This window comes from Squalius cephalus, assembly GCF_949319135.1.
Source record: "Squalius cephalus genome assembly, chromosome: 11".
NCBI classification, from domain to species: Eukaryota; Metazoa; Chordata; class Actinopteri; order Cypriniformes; family Leuciscidae; genus Squalius; species Squalius cephalus.
The window spans coordinates 24,028,544-24,048,045 of record NC_137132.1 but is presented as its reverse complement, the minus strand read 5'-3'; the positions used below and the strand labels follow the sequence as shown (position 1 = coordinate 24,048,045).

The following is a 19,502-nucleotide window of genomic DNA, read 5'->3' as shown; positions in this document are numbered from 1 at the left end:
TCGGTGTTTGGGTTTAAAAGTGTTGGTTGTCTCCAACGCAACAGTTCCTCAAGTGACCGGGGACGCGCACAGAGCTCTGATTGGGTAGCGCGAGACCTATGCGCGAGACACACTGGTGAATGAGCCTCAATGTTCAGTCAGATCCATTCACACTGCAACTCAATCAGTGAGATCCTGTTACATAATGTGAGCGGATCGTATGCTGTGATGTACAACAGACACCATAAATTAGTCTGTCACACCATATCAATTATTAAAATAAAGATTTATTTTAACGCATGGATGGAGGCATGACAAAAAATAAATGCTAGCTTTATTACAAGGACAACTGTTGAATCACAATTCAACACACTCTACCACTGGCATTAATATTACATTTAAATGCATTTTACATTCAAAGAAATAACCCATACTTTGATCAAAATAAAATTATAACTACATATTGTACCTTTATAATGAAAAATTATTTATAATTATATCATACTGTATTTTAAAAAAATATATATTTCAAGGATTTGTATTATGTTGAAACCTATAGGAAATAGATATACTTATATTATATACTTAAATATGTTTTTAGAAATTTGTAATATGAAGTTCTCCAGATGCTTTCCAGAGACGTAATGATCACACAAACCACAACAATTTGGATATTTGAGGCTTTATTGTCAATTAAACCCCTGAGTTCTCAAGAAAGAACCTTTAATAAAAGAAAACCTCTAGAACTGCAAAACCCACACAGACTTGAGGCTTCATTTTAAATGTGATTTATGAGGTTTGCCTCAAATTGTGGGGATTCCAGCTTACCCAAATAAAATAAGCTAATTAAAAAAAAACGTCCTTTTCAGACAGTCTGTAAATCCTTCTACTGTGAAAAAGATTTTCCTACACTGGAACAAAGATAGCACATCCAAGTTGGGAATCTAACTGCATCTCAAAAACAAATCAACATGAGAAAACATTTATAAATACAGGACAAATATAAGATCACATGGAACAGAACATGAGGGAAAAGATACAGTAAATCAGACAATAAGAGAAAAGCAGCATTCAACATATTCAGCAGCCATAATCAATAAAACAATTTAAACATTTAATAATAATAACAACAACAACAATTAAAGGCTGTAGGGATTGTGGGATACGGGAAAATAATTATTAATAAGCAAAGTATGAGTGCTGAAAAGGCACGTGTGTGTAACTATGTAAATCTTGGAACCACAATCTGACGGTGTGGGAAGTAATCAGAACATTTTATGGCTGTATTCAATCAAAATGACTAAAGCAACCTGTAAAAAACCAATCATAAATTCATATGAACTAAAATAATATTTCATTATATACCCTCAACTTTCCAAAATTCAGTTGAGCAATCTGTCAGAACATACAATTGGCACTATTCACAACTTACTGTACACTTTAGCCTGTCTCAAATTCGTTGACTAAACTAGAGAACTACCATAAGAATTGAACAGAATTATTAACTTTATCAGACGCTGAACCAGATCATCGTTTCTGTTAGTTTAGTGCAGCAAATTGAAAGGCATCTGAGAGAATTTAGACATTGCAGTCAATTAACAATATATCGTGCAGTTCAGTATTCACAGAGCATCGTTAAACTCACAGTATGTGTTTAATCACACACTCACAGTGTGTGTTTGAGGGCTGTCTTGGGTCCAAGTCTGCTAGAGATGTTTTGCTTTAGCTCTGATAACACACCATCCCGCTCCTCTAACTCCAGAAGAACTTGCTATGAAAGGCAAACAAAAAATATCACATCAATAATCTGTGCTCAGGGTGGATGTACACACCTACAGTAAGCAGAGGCAGGTGATTTACCTCTATAAGTTGATCTCTCTTCTGAAGATTGTCCCTCAGTTTTCCTTCCTCGAAGGCTCTCTCCTTGTTTTCCTTCTTCCACCCTAGTTCAGCTTCCTTCTTCTCCTTGGTTTTCTCTCTCAGCTCCTTAAGCGTGTCTTTGAGTTGCTCTGATAGGGCAGTGATGGCACGTTTGTGATTTTCTCTTTGGTCCTGAAAGAACATGGATGCATGTTGATGAAAACTTCCAGATCTTGAGAGTGCACTGGTTTGGACCCTCATTTTTTAAATTGCGCCCACCATCTAATAAATCACAATCATTTTGTGCTCTGTCACTTTTGCTATGAAAAAGTCCTAGTCTTCACATTTCTTCAATTTCATAATGTAATTTAAACAATAAATGTGATGCTCTTTTAATGTGGTGCAACAGAGCGCCAATGTTCATAGCTCGTTAGATAGCTAGAAAAAAACAACTCAATAGAGGCACATTTTGATAAATATATGGGCTATATTACATATTTAATGTATTTTCATTTAGCCTGTTATCATTATTTAATGCATGTTTGAAAACATCTATCATGAAAACATGTTTTTCTATTACAGCCACTGTTTAAATGTTAATATTTCAACAATGAATTGGAGTAGAAACACAATTATATAATTAAAAAAAAAGCTAAAATGCCTTATCTGTAACTTAAATGTCTATATGCAACTAAGTTTTTATTTGAGTGTTGATTATTAAATAAATGTGATTAATAAACTGATTATTAACGGTTTCCTTTTTGGCTAAATGAAAACTATTTCAGTGGTTCGGTAAAAAATGTATTTCAATGCATCACTAATTACTGGTATTGGCCAGAGCAATGCATGTACACACCACCAGGTGGCACAATTGCTTTTCTGTTGTATCAAAATAGATAAGTCGAAGGTTTTGGAGATGTTCAGCACACTAAAAATGATTGGCAATGAGTGTTGAAAAAGCCACAATTGTGGAAATTAAACATGTCTTTATCAGACGTTACCAGTATGAGGTTTTCAGCGTCGGTTAAGGCCGAGGAGAGTCTTGAGATCTCCTGCAACATGGTGGTGCTGAGCTCCTCTCTATCTCTGAAGCTCGCCACCAGCAGAGCTTCTTTCTCTCGCAGCCGATTAACCAATCCAGACTCAGCTCCTCCCCCTTCCAACCCCCGTCCAATCAGAGAGTCTGAGAGTGCCTACGAGGAAAAAGTGAATAGTTAACTACTGGAAATTATACATTAACTAAATCAATTGCAAGAGAGGTCAGAGACAGCCGGGGGCGAGTTTACACCACATCTACCTGCACATCTTTGCATGAACTCTCGAGTGCCTCCTTTAGCTGGGAAATATAGTCTTTGTTATCCTTCACCAGTGCAGTCAGGGCTGAATCTCTCTCTTTCCACACTTCCCATTCTTTCATCATCTCCTGTTGGGCTCGATCTCGCTCTCCAAGCTCTACACGCAGGTGCTATTTGAAGATAGAAAACATTGATTTTATTCTCAAATAAAGTTGAAGGCTGACTCATTTTTCACCATCAAATGACTAATTTATTTGTTCACAATGTAAATCTATTGCGAAAATAAAAACATTGCACTTTGAGAGCTCTGTTTTCTGTATAAGAGCCATCAATGCCTCATTTACTAACAAATTTATAGCAGTCATGTATAACAGCAGCAGGCACTAACCATGTGATTAAGTAAACATATGTGTGTACCGTTGAATTACAGCACTGTTTGTTTAACTCACGTTAATAACATCCTGGTTACACTGGAGCACAGTGTTGAGTGTGATGAAGTCTCGGTCTCGCTCTCTGCCAGCGTCTCTTACGGCCTGCAGCTGTTTCTCCAGGGCTTTCTCTCTCTCGCTTGCATCTGACAGCTGGGTCTCCAAGACTGCCTGATTAAAACATGAACGTTGAAATAAAGTATAAAAACTATGGACTGCACGTGCATCCAGCATTTCCTTGAAGCAAACATGAAGTGCTCATTTACCAAGTTAATTACCCCACACACAGTGACCCAAAATTGGGTGTGTTAGCCAGAGCTTCACTGTATGCTCACACTGTGTACTTTTTCTATATTTGTAAGGGTGAAATCACCAGCTTAAAACTGCTTAAAATGATGGTCCTCACAAGTTGATAATGAAAAAAAAAGAAAAGAAAAAAAAGTTTGGGGTCAGTAAGATTTTCACAAATGTTTTTGATAGAAGTCTCTTGACTGCATTTATTTTATCAACATTAATGTTGTGAAATATTATTGCAAGTTTAAGCAACTGTGTTCTATTTGATTATATTTTAAAATGTAATTTATTATTATGACGGCAAAGCTGTATTCAGCATCATTACTCCATTCTTCATTGTCACATGATCCTTCAGAAATCATTCTAATTTGATTTGGTGACTATCAGTGTTGAAAACAGTTGTGCTGCTTAATATTTTTGTGGAAACCGTGATACTTTTTTTTTTTCAAGATTCTTAGATTAATAGAAAGTTCAAAAGAACAGCAATATGAAATTGACTTTTTGATCAAATAATTAATGCAGCCTTGCTGAATAAAAGCATTCATTTGTTTTAAAAAGTCAAATTAACCCCAAACGTTTGAACAGTAGTGCATATACAATTGAAATAAAAATAAAATAAAACAATAAATGATAATAAATGTTTTATTTATTATTATTTGTATATAATATTTATTATTACTATTTTTTATTATAGGATGATGTTTAAGAGGACAATTGGCTCATAAAGTGACTAAATAATGCTTTCATGCACTTTTAAATAATGCCACAAATTGTATTATACGATTAGGGTTGGTCTATAGTGATTATAATTGGCTTAATTTAGGAACAACAGAAGTCTGAGCAGTCTTCATTAACAAAACTCATGCTCATCATCACATCAGACCTCACCTCGCGTTCACTGCGTGTATCAGTCACTGCACTGGCCAGTTTTTTGACGAGTTTGTCAGTGTCCTCTGATTCCACTCCCTGCTCGGCACACAGCGTCTGGATCAAAGTCACACATTCCTGAAAAGAGGAGAGCACACAGTTCACTGACCTCCACACAATCCTGAATCTATAACGAGTTCATCAATACAGGACTCACCTGGATTATGTTCTCTCTGCTGTGTAGTGATTGGCTGAGACTCTCTATGAGGTCATTTTTATTCTTCAAACTGGTCTGTATTGCCAAAACAGATCAGATAGGTATTAGTCTCACAAACAGGCATCATTCCTAGCAAAGTGACTCCGTGTCATGCCTGAGGGACAGTTCATGGCATTGTGACTTCTTGTGACTGCATTCCACTAGTGTTATATAACTGCTATCACCTCACACTAGAGAGCAACAATTCAATAGACTCAACCCAGAAAGTACCAGTGCTGTGAAATTACAGCACTCTGTAAAATGCCGAATTAAGGTAGATCATAAGAGAGCGGTTAAAGTATTTGGACACTTATGTCACACTTAATTCACTGCATTATATAACAAGCCATCAAATTTATCTGTAAGCAAATGCTGCTAGTGTTTCTCAGAACTAACTTCTCTCTTCTGAGCCATTTTTGCAATTAATTGTAAACAACTGATGTCAAGGGGATTTTTAGCTGATGTATGAAGTCAGGGGCCGTTTACATGACACCGTTTTCAGCTAAAAACGGTAAACGTTTTATGCGTATTTGCCGTCCATTTACACGACAACCGTGTTTTGGGGCCTGAAAACACAAACTTTTTATCGTTAGACCATTATCGTCTCCATGTAAACAACAAAAATGTGAATTTGTGAAAACGGTGACGTTATGCATATGACGTGTTCAGTCTATAGGTCAGGGATGGGCAGCTTCGGTCCTGGAGGGCCACTGTCCTACAGAGTTTACCTGCCTGTAATTTTCTAGTAATCCGGAGGACCTTGATTAGCTTGTTCAGGTGTGTTTGATTAGGGTTGAAGCTAAACTCTGTAGGACAATGGCCCTCCAGGACCGAAGTTGCCCATCCCTGGTCTATAGACTCATAGGGTTTCTTTACAAAGTGACACCTACTGGCCTGGCAGCATAATACAGTGTTTTAGTCATTTCAAGGATCAGTGTGAACGGGGATCATTTTAACAACTTTGTCGTCTGTACGCGAAAAACGCATCGTTTACATTGTAGTACATCGTTTACATGTAAAAGTAGTACCCTCAGTTCTCCTCAAGTTCACACAGGTGTCCCAACAGAACAGGTGTAGTTCATCACTAGGAATATATTATTTGGCTATAACGACGTGTCCAAATACTTCTATGCAGTGTTATTTTAGTATTATTTACATAATATTTATTAATATTTTGAGTTAGCTTTTATTTTTTATATTTTTAGGTTTCATTTGAGTAATTTTGCTCGTCATTTTTATTCAGTGTTATCTAGTGTATTTTTGTAATTTTTCAACTTAAAGCTGCAGTCGGCAAGTCTGGCAGATTGGGTCGACTTAGCCAAAATTTTGAATGTTTACAACTCTCATGCCCCTCCCCCACTACCAGCGAGCACCCTCCCATCGAGGTCGTGCTCGTCAGTGCGTGTGCACCAGATTTTCTGTGAACGAGTCCGACGTCCGTCTCTTCAGCATCAATCAACACCATAGACTCGGAAGAAGGCTGCCCTGGCTAATCTACCCACAGATAGCAATAACCGAGGAACTGGAAGCTTGTTAGTAGATTTTCTCTCCGCCATCGTGCTTCGTACAATCCAACACATCTGTGAACTTCAGGCGTGTGCATGTGATACTGTAACGTGCGCGGGGGAGGGGGGATCTGTGGCGTGTGCCCGAACTGTGATTGACAGTCAGATCTCACACAGCCCTGCGCTGACTGGACCAGAAGAACCGGGAGCGGTGGATTTTTGCAAAACAAATAACAGGCTCCAGGTGAAGGTAGAAGCAAGGTTTTTTTTCTAAAACCGGCTGATTTATGTTGTTCTGTCAGAGCATAGTGTCGGTTTCAGTGAATATGATCAAAAAAATCTTGCCGACTGCAGCTTTAAAACTTATTTGCTGCCAAGACAACATTTCTAATTGTCATGCAATTTTTTCATCTAATTTTAATATTCTATGTTCTGCTTTATTTCAATTAACATAATTGTTAACAACGTACTGTTTTATCCTTACAAATTTCTTTTTATGAAACATTTTAATTGAAAGGTGCGTTCTATCTTTCTTTAAAATAAATGTTATCAAATTAAAGTTGATATTTTGTCATCTAATGCAATGAAATTCTTAAAATGGCTTAAAAGTGTCTGGACCACTTTTTATGAATTCATTCTTGATGATTTAGTTGAAAAATATAACATATTTAATACATGATTAAGGCTTAAAGAGAGAAAAGCAAAGCAGCAGCTGTAAAACCTGTTATGAAAGAAACGGCAACTAAAGCCCAGGGCAAACTCCTCTGGTTTGGGAAGATTCTTGGAGGAGGTGTGTTTGTGTCTTTTTAAAAACATCCACACACACCTTCTGTAATATGCCCTATATAAGGCATCATTTGAAACCAAATTTGAAAACAAAAAGTCAACAGAAAGATTAGGAGAGGGTGTGTCTCAGGCGTGCTGTGCTAAGTCTCCAAAACACAATGCCTCCAGTGCACACTTCAGTGCACCATGCCATTAAACTCAATTATCCCTGCCTCGTCTCACTCACCACTTGCGGAGACTTCAACTGCTTGGCAGGAGCATCGGTCGCTGGTTTGTTGGTCTCCCTGAGCTGAGCCTCTAGAGTTCTGATGCGAGCCTGAGCTTGAACAAGTTGTTCACGCAACTGCTTCACAGCAAGGTGCACCCTAACTTTAGACGTCTAAAGAAAAGAGAGATAAAAATGAACGGCAAGGTATGAAAAAGAGGTAGAAGATTTCGAAAAGTGGTCAACAGCCCTCACCTCTCTTTGTAATGGCATAAAGTCATCTTTTAGCTCGGTCAGGATGTCGTTGTTCTCTTCTTCAAACTCATCCTCCGTCCCATTGTCCCCCTCTCCGAAATTTAGGACCCTCACTAACCCTGCTTTCAGATCTACCTCATCCTTGCCATTCTGCACATCTCCTCGGTCTAACACGGGAATACGACTTCCAGCAGGTGACCTCACCGGCTTTCCTTCAATTCCCCTCAACTCTTTGAAAACGGTGTCTATAATGGCCGAATGCTCCTCTTGCCAATCAAACGCATCAGTGCCGTCTATTGAGTCCAGCGATTGGATGGAGGTAGTGCGGGATCGAGATCGCAAAGAATGACAGGAACCAGACAGCGAGGCGGGGCTTGATCTGACGGATGGCACGCTCAACCAATGAAGGGGCATGCTGCTGGATTTGTCTCGAGAGAGGCCCGATGATGTGAAGGCTTGATCGGGCAAGTGACGTGGAATCCCACAAACGGACTCATAATCCGAGTCGGACACCCTCAAGGAGTCGCAACACTCACACTTCTTGCCCTGATGACACCGTTTCCCTGTTTTCCTATAATACGGACACGAATCGGCTTTCTCAGACCACCATTCGTACTCGGAGAGGGCCATGTTGTCCCTCAGCATTTCTCTGTATCCTTCCCCTACCGAATCCTTCCTGTCCCCTTCATCCTCACTGGAGCTTTCTTTTCTCTTAGAACTAACAGAGTGGCGCTGATCGTACATGCTTCGCACCCATCGCCTAATCTTGTCCCTTTCCTGAGTGAGTTTCTGGAGTCTCTCACTCGACAGCACTCGGACTCGGGCGATAACGGTGTCGAACTTGAAAACTCGCTCCAGAACGGACACACACTTGCCACACAAAAACTCCCCCTGACCGGCCCCGCGTGGTACAGGCTGCTCTAGTATGTGCGTCAGCACACGGAGCAGGTCGATTCCTTTCGTAGGGGTGAGCAGGCCGCGAGAATTCGAGAGCGAACGGGAGGAGCTGAGAGATAAAGTGCTGCCTAGAATTAAAAAATAAAAGTGCATAATTATATTTAAATATGCAATATCAACTTTTACAAAAAAAAATCTGATTATCTAAAACAAACAAATGTAAGTTGTTGGAAACATGCTCTGCAGTTCATACCCCACGGGCTGCTTTGTGCTGATCTGGGCAAGCTTCCCTTGCTAGAAAAGTCTGTTGGGGTCTGAGGTTGTGCCCCCTTTCTGTTCTGACCTGCATACAACCATCGCCGCTGGTTACCCTGCAGGTCATTCCCACAGATGCGGCATCCTTCACTTTTACCTCGTGTAGTCATCATAAATACAGCAGGTGCCCTATAATAATATTAAGAATAATAAACAAACTATAGAAAAACGAACAATAAATAAATACATATCAAGATTTTGACTAAAGCATTCCGAAAAAAAAAAAAGCACAATGGATGAAGCCAAGGCAATGATATCTGGTATAAAATAATTAAGGTAAATAATAATTTAAAGGAATAGATCATCCCAAATAATCATCATGATAAATATGTCATGATAAATGACATCAAGCTTAAACATTCTTCGAAATTCTCCTTGAGTGTCCCATGGGGATAAAATAATAATTTACAGAATTATACAGCATGATACTTCCATCTGAGTGCCTTTAAAGCACTCTAGCACAGTTTATATACTCTACACACCTGAGTAAATCTGTCAGTAGTTGTATTGTGTGGTTGTTCACTGTTGTCCTTTGGCTGGGGTGGATCCAGTAAATGACAGCCCACTCTCCCCTAATGACAGTCAATGTTTACATGGGCTGGGACACTGGCCTTGAGCACTAAACACACACACGCAAATGCTTTATAATGGTAAAAATGCTTTATGAAACAAACCTGATGAAGAATTTAAGTGGATGCCACACTAGCTTAGTTCACCCAAAATGAAAAAAATCATCACAATTTACTCTCATCATGTTTTTACAAACCTGTATGACTTGCTCCCTGCTTTGGAACCCAAAAGGAAATGTCAAACACAGTGTTAGGGACTGACAGCCACAATGAAAATGAATTCAATGAAAGTGAACGGTGACTGTCAGTCTGCCTAACATCGCTGTTTCACAAAACAAAAGAACAGAGGTTTGGAACAACTTCAGATGAATAAATGATGAAAGTATTTTCATTTTTGGGTGAAGTATTACTTTAAATCAAATCTCTGAAAGCCTAGCACGAGCGCTTTCAATTCAAAGGCGCAGATTGAAAACACAAATTATGTAAAAAAGTGACGCGTTGGCAGAGAACTTTCCACACGATGAATAATCTCAGCAACCCTGTTTTTACTCTCGTGCGCTCATTCAACAATTACTTTAAACCTCTATCAGAGCGCTTTAAACGCAGCTGATATGAACGCGAAACTGACTTTTGGCTTCACGGCATGTCAGAATGACCCAGCAGAGGACAAAACATGATATGATAGACCAAACAACTCTTCAACACAGCCGTCAACTGACCTGATAAGTTGCGAGAATCGAAAATATCCCACTACAATCGCAAAAGTACAGATTAGGTCGCTTACCGAAGCTCAGGAAGTGTTTCCTCGGTCTCGAACAGGAGATCTCGCGCGTCCGAACCGGAGTGGCAGTCGCCGCGCGCCCACTCTACCTTGCTGACGTCACCATAAATACCTGTTTAGCCCGCAGCTGCGTGGCGCACTCCAGCTGTTTGCGCGACCATGCGCATTACAGACGAGATTTCACTATATATATAATATAATATATATATATATATATATATATATATATATCAAAAATACAATTTTTTTTTTTTTTTTGTGAAATATTGTTACAATTTAAAATAATGGTTTTCTATTTGAATATTATCAAATATCCTAATTTATTTCTGTAATGCAACGCTGAATTTTCGTCATCAATGCTCTTCAGTGTCACATGATCCTTCAAAAATGATTCTAATATGCTTCTTTATTATGTTGGAAACAGTTGTGCAGCTTAATATTTTTTATGACCTGTGATACTTTTTTCAGGATTCTTTGATGAATAAAAAGTAAAAAAAAGAAAAAAAAAGAAAAAAAGCATTTATTTAAAATAGAAATCTTGTATAAAAATATAGGCTATTCTACTGTTCAAAAGTTTGGGGTCAGTTATTTTTTTCTTTCTTTTTTTGAAAGAAAGTAATAATTTTATTCAGCAAGGATGTGTTAAGTTGATAAAAATTGATAGTGAATATTTATATATATATATATATATATATATATATATTATATTGAATAAATGCAGTTATTTTTAACTTTTTATTCCTCAATGAATCCTGAAAAAAGTATCATAGGTTCCAAAAAAATATTAATCATCACAACTGTTTCCAACACTGATAAAACTGAGTATCAAATCAGTATATTATAATGATTTGTGAAGGATCATGGATCAAGACTGGAGTAACAGATGCTGAAATTTCAACTTTGCATCACAGAAATAAATGATATTTTAAAGTATATTTAAATAGAACCATTATTTTAAATTGTATTTGTCTTTTTCTGTATTTTTGATCAAATAAATGCACGATGAGCATAAGAGACTCCTTTCAAAAACATTAAAATAATGTTTCCAGTAAAGTAATGTTTCCATTAGTTTCGGTACTAATGTATGAACACACACACATTTTCTTGCAATCATTATACTTTTTTATAACAATTTAATTATTTATTTTAGTAAAACAAAATATTAGTCCTGTAGTATCTCTATAAATAGAATTAGAAAACTAACTAAATAATCTAAAAAACTAAATAATAAAAACTGATTTGACATAAAAGAAAACTAAACAACTACTGCATAAAATCATGAATTGTCTACACAGATAATAGAAAATATCTTAGGTGATTAAAAAGAGTACAATCATAATCTGCACGAGACATGATTACATTCAGGATTGTGCACATGCATGTGAGGCCATCAGTTTGTTTCTGTCTCTATAGATTAGGTGAGCCACTTGTCTATGCAATTCTGGTAGACTGTGAGGTTTGAATGCCAGGATGTATGGTGGACACCAGGGACGACACACTTGACCACGGCTCCTTTTGAGTTTAATGTTTTCAGGCCAAAAGCATCTCTTAGATACCACTGGGGAGAGAGGAAAATGGTTAGGATTACTCAAATGCAATAGCAACTACAAACCATGAACAACTTAAACTAATTAATATTGCCTTGAAAAATGACCAGCTTCCACTCACATCCTGCTTTTCCATCTCAATCACCGTTTCATTACTGTCATAAAACCCAAAAATACTGTGGAGGGAAAAAGAAATAAACAGTAAAAAGATATGAAATGATTCAGGACCTACATTTAAAGATGGCAAACATGCTTTAAAAAGGCACCTCATAATCCTATAAGACCTTTTAAAGTTCAAACGCCACTCTAAATATTTCTCACATTTATTCCAGTCGGTTGAACTGCCACAGGTTAACCCTTTAGCAGCATGTAAGACGGTCGAACTCTGATAAACGTTAGATGCTCAATATCATGTGATAAAATATATTAACTAAAACTATTTATTACATGGCTTGGCTGAATTCCAATGTAGAATGCGGTGTGTTATTTCTTGATAACAGACCGCTGCGAACTATAACACACCGTTGCCCTGAAAAACAGAGCGTTGCTATGGACGCGGAACGGACTATTTTCTTTAGCGGAAGCAATACAATCGTTTTTAAATCAATAAACTCCTTTATAAATAAATAATTTGTGTCAAATTATTTATTTATTTTGTAGGTAGCCATGTAATAAGCGGGATAATGTATAGCGAGGCGGTTGTTATAGCAAATAAGAACCCCTTCAGGCTGATTCAAGACTCCTCCGCTTCGCGTCGGGGTCCCGTTCAGCCTGTCGGGGTTGTTATTCGCTATAACAACCGCCTCGCTATACATTATCCCTTACTTAAAACCAGTGTTCGAATTGAGGGGGGGCTGGGGGGGTCCGGGACCCCCCATAAGCATCAAGGGACCCCCCATAAGGCCCAAAACAATTACCTTGGGGGGTCCCCTGGTTTTTCATTAAAACTATAGAAACATAATTTATTAGGTAATATATATATATATATATATATATATATATATATATATATATATATATATATATATATATATATATATATATATTAATCAAAGTATTGCGCTGCCGCTCCCATAGAAAGTAATTCAAATTAGATTTGCGTCGCTCAAGTGCGCCACACGCTGTTTTCTGAAGGAATTTACAGACTGTTGAATTTATAAACAGACACATTTTATGTATCGTGCCATTTATACGCCAAAAATAGGTTTTTTATTATTATTTTTTTTTCGTGATACGCACTGCAAACCCCTTGGGTAGGATTAGGGGTGTGCGTATTACACGCCATAAAGTGCGTATCATATGCACGCAAAAACTATTTTTGGCGAATAAATGTGTACGAGAAATACATTTCGTGCTATAGATAAGCACTTTCACGAGAGTCTGGCAGAGTGGATCCTCATTTTCACCTCACAATGACGGTAAGATAATATTTCTTTCTTTTATGATTGTTTGGTAATTTACTGATCTGAATAGAATCGACATTAACGCTTGTCCGGGACACGTGCGTGTGTTTTTTAAGGGACAAGTGAAAGAGAATTGCACTTTCCCAACCGGACAAATGCCCTGATTAAAACAATTTTCAATATCAAAAAAATAAAATAAGAAATAACGTAGCCTACTCGGTTACTAACGTAACCTCAGTTCCCTGAGAGTAGGGAAAGAGTATAGAGAGTACAAATTAGGGAAAGAAATGCCCTTTATAAAGCTAAAAAAAATATTCTGATAGGAGTGTTTTCCAACAGTGATGTAATGAAACATTGACAATTTAAGTTTGATGGGAGTAAAGCCTCTGTTTAGGCTGGAAATGTAATTTTGACAAAAGAAGAACTTTTATTTTAAATAAATCTTAATTTTAAATCAGCCTACTTCAGTGTGATATTTTATCATATTATCATGCTTAACACTGAGAATTTGAATAATTGAAATGTGATGATCAGATGCAAATATCTAAATCAGAGAATATCATATAGGTTCGGGAGGTTGGCGGGTGGATTATTTATTTTTAACAGCAGATTCGGGGGACTCAAAGTGCACCAGATTAATGAATTTATCTTTAAAATGTACAAAATTTTCTTCCGGGGGGGCATGCCCCCGGACCCCCCTAGAGGGACCCCCCAAGAGCTTTGACACAATTCGAACACTGCTTAAAACATTTCTATATTGATAAAGCTGAAATGAAATATAAATATTAGTTGAAAAACTAGAAATGTTGGCTTTGAACTAAATGAAGAGTAAGATTTACTTAAAGGGATAGTTCACCCAAAAATGATAATTCTGTCATAATTTACTCACCCTTATGTTGTTCCAAACCTGTATGTTTCTTTCTTCTGCTGAACACAAAAAGATATTTTAAAGAATGTTGGTGTCCAAAAAATTGATGGTCCCCCATTGACTTCCATTGTATATTTTTCCATACTATGCAAGTCAGTTCAACTGTTCGGTTACCGACATTCTTCAAAATATCTTCTTTTGTGTTCAACAGAAGAAAGAATTTTATACAGGTTTGGAACAACTTGGGGGTGAGAAAATGTTGACAGAATTTTTTTGGTGAACTATCCCGTTGAACCTAAATAGGAATATTAAAAATAATAATAATAATAAAGTAATAAAAGCATGTAATCTAATAACTAATATTAACATGAAAACTAAGAATATAAAAATAAAAGCTCATTCAAAATAATAATAACACTGATGTCAGAGACCTTGACTCCCATGGTGTAATAACGCCGTCATCTGGTCCGCCGATCAGCACCAGAGTCTCTATGCGCAGGAAGCTGTCTCGCCACGCTGAGAGGGAACAGAAGCATACAACACAACATGACTCAAGGCCACTGAACTGAAAGTGCACAGACAACCATCTGAGTTGCACATATAATAGTGTCATCTTAAATGACCTGTTAAATTGGCATGCTCTATCTCTCCATTGAGTGGAGCCAGATAGTTGCTGCTCTTTAAGTATCTCTCTCTTTGGTGTGGATCTACAGAGAGAAAAAGGCAAATAAGATTCACTGTAAATCAAATGAAATTCAGAACGGTGAGCAAATTGTTGCGTGAAAGTGACACATCTGCTTACCATTCCAGTAGTTGCAGATAGATATTTTTTGTCCTTGTGGAGTGTAACAAATATGGTACAGTTTTGACTTGATGATTTTAGGGAAAAAGTATTTCAAATAATTCGAATCTGTAGAAGCATGGACAAAGATTAATGTGTTTGAAGTTTCTCTAGAGAAAACAGATGTTGTGGTGTGTAGTTCAGGGAGGATCTGACTGACCTCCATACTGGCCAGCTGTTGGTGAAGACAGTAATATCAGAGAGTGGACATTGTGTGTAGGAAGGGTAGCAAGAACTCCTCGACAAATCAAACCACCTGAGAACATTTTTTGTTCAGCGAGGACACATTAAATTGATCAAAAGTGACAGTAAAGATTTTTATATTGTTACAAAAAATAAATGCCTTTCTTTTGAAGTTTCTATTAATTGTAGAATGCTGAAATAACAAAACAGCTTATGATTAGATGAATAAGTTTAGATGACCTTGTGAGAAGCAGATGAGATGGACACCATCTTCAGCGCTCTTCATGATGGGTCTGACGGCCTCTCTGAAGCTCTCTACCTGTTGCCACAGTGGCTTAATACTGGCAATGTAGTCATACAGGCCTATTGTGGTCACATTGGTACCTGAGTGAGACTAAGACAGTGAAAAGAGAAGTTAGTGAGTTTCATCTTAGATTTATAAAAGGAGAACTGTGCGCCAAGTGTGATGATGTGAAACCAAAACTCCTTAAAAACGGTTATGCAACTCAAACCTTAGATTGTGTTAAAAATGTACCCATTCAAAAAATGTTATGCATGTTTTATGTCGTTTTATTGTATGTAGGCCTTGTTTTATAGAGGAATTTGTTTGGAAATTAGAAATGTAATAGAAAAAATAGAAGAGCATTATGTTTCTTAAAGGGTTAGTTTTTGTCAGTAAATTCTGTCAGTAATCACTCACCCTCATGTTGTTCCAACCCCGTAAGATTTTCGTTCATCTTCGGAACACAAATTAAGGTATTTTTGATGAAATCTGAGAGCTAGTTCACTCCTTCATAGGCTGCTATGTAATCGATGTCTGCCATCCCAGAAATGTTAAACCGTCGTCAAAATAGTCCAAGTGACTACAGTGGCTCAACCTTAAGTTTATCAAGTGACGAGAATACTTTTTTGTGCGCAAAAACAAACAAACAAAAATAACGACTTTACTATTAAAACTATTCATTTTCTTCTGTGTGTGCAACTTAAGGTTGAGCTACTGTAGTCACTTGGACTATTTTAACAATGTCTTTACTAACTTTTCTGGGATGGCAGAAATCGATACCCTGTGAAGGAGTGAGCCAGCTCTCAGATTTCATCAAAAATATCTTAATTTGTGTTCCTAAGATGAACAAAAGTCTTACGGGGTTGGAACAACATGAGGGTGAGTAATTACTGACAAAATATTCATTTTTGGGTGAACTATCCCTTTAAATTACTCCGCCGCCTCCCCTCAAACACACATACATTTCACAAAAAACTGTATAAAAGATTGCATTGCAAAAATGTTATGCAAATAAAATGCAGTTTTATTGTGTGTAGTTAAACTAATTAAAAATAGAAGAGCATTTATTTCAATAGATAGATAGATAGATATCAATATCTTAGCCTACCTGATGGATAAATTTCGCCAACATCTCGAACTGTTTGGGTCCATCAAATATCCCGTGAACAATAATTACTGGTCTGTATCCTATGACGGAGGACAGCAGTAATACAGCACATATAATAACACATGGTCTGCAGCCATCACTCATCAATCCCCCCATTGAGGTACTCCAAACAACGTCTCGCGGGTCACAAAAATCTATAAACTGAAACCAAATATTTATTTTAGTTAACCAAAATTATATTTGGTATCCAAGTAGGTGCATGTCAAGTTCTGCCAAAAGATTTGAGCCTGGCTCTATCTCAGGCGTTTATAAATAGGCTATACGTTGTTCCGCGTGTGATGTTTTGTCAGTTGAGGTGATGCTTTTATAGACCTCTTCCTGTCTAATCAGTTGATGTGGTTTAAGAAATGAAACCAAAACATTTCACGTTATTATTACAAGAGAATGTTTCACATTGTTTATTACCTTTTATTAATGCAATCCATTTATACAAGAGCCAGAAGTTTTTCAAACTTTGTTGAGCATTAGGCTACATCTATTATCGAAAGCTACTCATCGGCGATTACACTGCAAATACATTGTCTTAATGAGTATTTTGAACATTCTTTGCAAAATATACACTGCCGTTCAAAAGTTTTGGATCGATACGATTTTTGTATGTTTTTTTTTTTAAAGTCTCTTCTGCTCAACAAGGCTGCATTTATTTGATTAAGAATACAAAAAACAGTAATATTGTGAAATATTACTACAATTTAAAACCGCTGTTATCTGCGTGAATGTAAAGTGTAATTTATTCCTGCGATCAAAGCTGTATTTTCAGCATCATTACTCCAGTCTTCAGTGTCACATGATTCTTCAGAAATCATTCTAATATGATGATTTGATGCTCAAGAAACATTTCTCATTATTATCAATGTTGAAAACAGCTAATTACATTTTTATTTCAAGATTCTTTGATGAGTACACTCTCAGAAAAAAAGGTACAAAAGCTGTCGCTGTGGCGGTATACCGTTTCAAAAGGTACACCTTTGTACCAAGTGCATTTTAGTCCCTCAAAAGTACATATTGGTACCAAAAGTGTACATATTAGTACCTAAATGGTACATATTAGAACCCTTTTGAAGGGTACTGTCCCAGTGACAGCTTTTGTACCTTTTTTTTCTGAGAGTGTAGAAAAGTCAAAAGAACAGCATTTATCTGAAATAGAAAGCTTTTGCAACATTAAAAACTACTGTTCAAAAGTTTGGGGTCAGTAAGTTATTTTTGGGGGGATCAAGGATTCATTAAATTGTTCAAAAGTTACAGTAAAGACACAATGTTACAAAAGATTCTATGTCAAATAAATGCTGTTCTTTTGAACTTTCTATTCATCAAAGGATCCTGAAAAAAATTGTACACAACTGCCCACCTAGCAGGGAACGTTCTCAGAACTTTGACTAACATTCCCTACAAGTTTGGTTAATGTTTTAAAGAAAACATTTGAATGTAATGTTCAAAGAATGTTTTAAGGATGTTTTCTCATTTCAAATAATGTTCCTATAAGGTTAAATGTAAACTAAAATATAACGTTTTAACTGTAACATTTTGAGGATGTCACTGAGACCTGAGATGATGGAGTGTTTTTTATAAAATGTTTGTGTAATGTGACGGTGTTAACAAAACTAGAACATTTTAAATGTAACATTTTGAGGATGTATTTAGGATGTTATTGAGATAACAGATTATACAATGTTCTCAGTAAAACATTGGCACAATGTTCCATAATAACAGAAGAGGAACATTATCAAATCAACGTTTGTAAAATGTTTTGAGGATGTCACTGAGACCTGAGATGGAGTGTTTTTTATAAAACGTTCTTGTAATGTGACATGTTAACAAAACTAGAACATTTTGAGGATGTATTTAGGATGTTGTTTAGGTAAAAGTTTGTAGAATGATCTTTTATCATTCTACAAACGTTTATCATCCTACAAACGTACAATCAATGTTCGTAAAATGTGTTGAGGATATTATTAAGTCCTGAGATAAATGTTTTCATTCCTGTCAATTGACTTTTTAACAAAAGTAGAACATTTTGCATGAAAGATTTTGAGGATTTCTTTAGGGATGTTGGCAGGCTGTAAAAATATCATTTTTTCCCTACCTTTTAGGAGAACATTCTGGGAACTTAAATAAAACTACCCACTGAAAACATTATTAGAACACTGCATGATAATGTTCTCAGAACATTTTTAGAACAAAAAAATTCTAGCTGGGTGTTTTCAACATTGATAATAGTAATGAATGTTTTTTTGAGCATCAAATCATATTAGAATGATTTCTGAAGGATCATGTGACACTGAAGACTGGAGTAATGATGCTGAAAATTGAGATTATTTTTAGGGAAATGCACAGCTAAAGTAGTTCCAGGCAGGTTGTGACCGCATTACAGTTCCATATCACTTTACTAAATGATTTCAGTTATTTCAAAGGTCCTACAGACTACAACAGCAAATAAAACCAAAACACACAATGACACTGACCAAGCCCATAAATATAGTAGGGGAGAGCGGGGCACAACCTAACGCTTTTTGACTTTCTCAGTTTGTGCAAATCTACTTATGGTTCAGAGTATTTATTTTTTCCCCACATTAATTTCCCACATGTCTAGTACAATTATGTGTTTTTATTTTATTAATACAGTATATACTTTTTTCTTGATATAGCCCGAAAGAATGGAAGTGAAATGTGACAACATGCCCCATAGGTGGGGTACATTGTAACATGTGTGGGGCACATTGTAACATGACATATGGCAGCTTAAAATGTTATCTGATCTAATAAAAAAAATATACAAAACAAACTAAAATATTTTCTAAATAAAATACAATTAAAAAACTTTTTCATATAAAATAATGGCAATTTTTAATAATTAAATAGAAACTCATTTTTGAGTTTTGACTACGAACACATGAAAACACAGCTATACAACATAGTT

At 36.5% G+C, this 19,502-nt stretch overlaps 2 protein-coding genes across 3 annotated transcripts; both read right to left on the bottom strand.

Moving 5' to 3' along the window:
- Positions 1 to 647: 647 nt before the first annotated feature.
- LOC307166737 (uncharacterized protein) lies at positions 648 to 10,418 on the bottom strand. Of its 2 annotated transcripts, none has more exons than XM_079885351.1 (12): positions 10,296 to 10,418; positions 9,425 to 9,561; positions 8,881 to 9,071; positions 7,731 to 8,755; positions 7,497 to 7,649; positions 4,941 to 5,015; positions 4,745 to 4,861; positions 3,584 to 3,733; positions 3,137 to 3,304; positions 2,841 to 3,032; positions 1,840 to 2,031; positions 648 to 1,750 (listed from the first exon to the last, which is right to left on the bottom strand). In XM_079885351.1, exons 3-12 carry the CDS (start codon positions 9,053 to 9,055, stop codon positions 1,646 to 1,648), a joined length of 2,352 nt encoding a protein of 783 aa, XP_079741477.1. In that variant the 5' UTR covers positions 9,056 to 9,071; positions 9,425 to 9,561; positions 10,296 to 10,418; the 3' UTR covers positions 648 to 1,645. The 2 variants fall into 2 exon arrangements, with proteins under 2 accessions (XP_079741477.1, XP_079741478.1); XM_079885352.1 differs by having other exon boundaries at positions 10,231 to 10,311.
- Positions 10,419 to 11,398: 980 nt separating this feature from the next.
- Positions 11,399 to 16,862, bottom strand: ppt2a.2 (palmitoyl-protein thioesterase 2a, tandem duplicate 2). Its single transcript, XM_079886440.1, has 8 exons — positions 16,526 to 16,862; positions 15,375 to 15,528; positions 15,112 to 15,207; positions 14,913 to 15,020; positions 14,734 to 14,817; positions 14,542 to 14,626; positions 11,961 to 12,015; positions 11,399 to 11,850 (listed from the first exon to the last, which is right to left on the bottom strand). The coding sequence occupies exons 1-8, from the start codon at positions 16,679 to 16,681 to the stop codon at positions 11,707 to 11,709; spliced, it is 882 nt and encodes a 293-aa protein (XP_079742566.1). The 5' UTR covers positions 16,682 to 16,862; the 3' UTR covers positions 11,399 to 11,706.
- Between the last annotated feature and the right edge of the window lie 2,640 nt (positions 16,863 to 19,502).

What these genes read in the sequence shown, in the direction of transcription:
- LOC307166737 (XM_079885351.1), bottom strand. Translation starts at nt 9,055, where the DNA reads ATGATGACTACACGAGGTAAAAGTGAAGGATGCCGCATCTGTGGGAAT. An exon ending in AGCACAAAGCAGCCCGTGGG is followed by an intron (nt 8,756 to 8,880) that starts GTATGAACTGCA and finishes TTTTAATTCTAG; the next exon opens with GCAGCACTTTATCTCTCAGC. An exon ending in GTAACCAGGATGTTATTAAC is followed by an intron (nt 3,305 to 3,583) that starts GTGAGTTAAACA and finishes ATCTTCAAATAG; the next exon opens with CACCTGCGTGTAGAGCTTGG.
- ppt2a.2 (XM_079886440.1), bottom strand. Translation starts at nt 16,681, where the DNA reads ATGGGGGGATTGATGAGTGATGGCTGCAGACCATGTGTTATTATATGT. An exon ending in TCTCATCTGCTTCTCACAAG is followed by an intron (nt 15,208 to 15,374) that starts GTCATCTAAACT and finishes AAATGTTCTCAG; the next exon opens with GTGGTTTGATTTGTCGAGGA. An exon ending in TATCTGCAACTACTGGAATG is followed by an intron (nt 14,818 to 14,912) that starts GTAAGCAGATGT and finishes TTCTCTCTGTAG; the next exon opens with ATCCACACCAAAGAGAGAGA.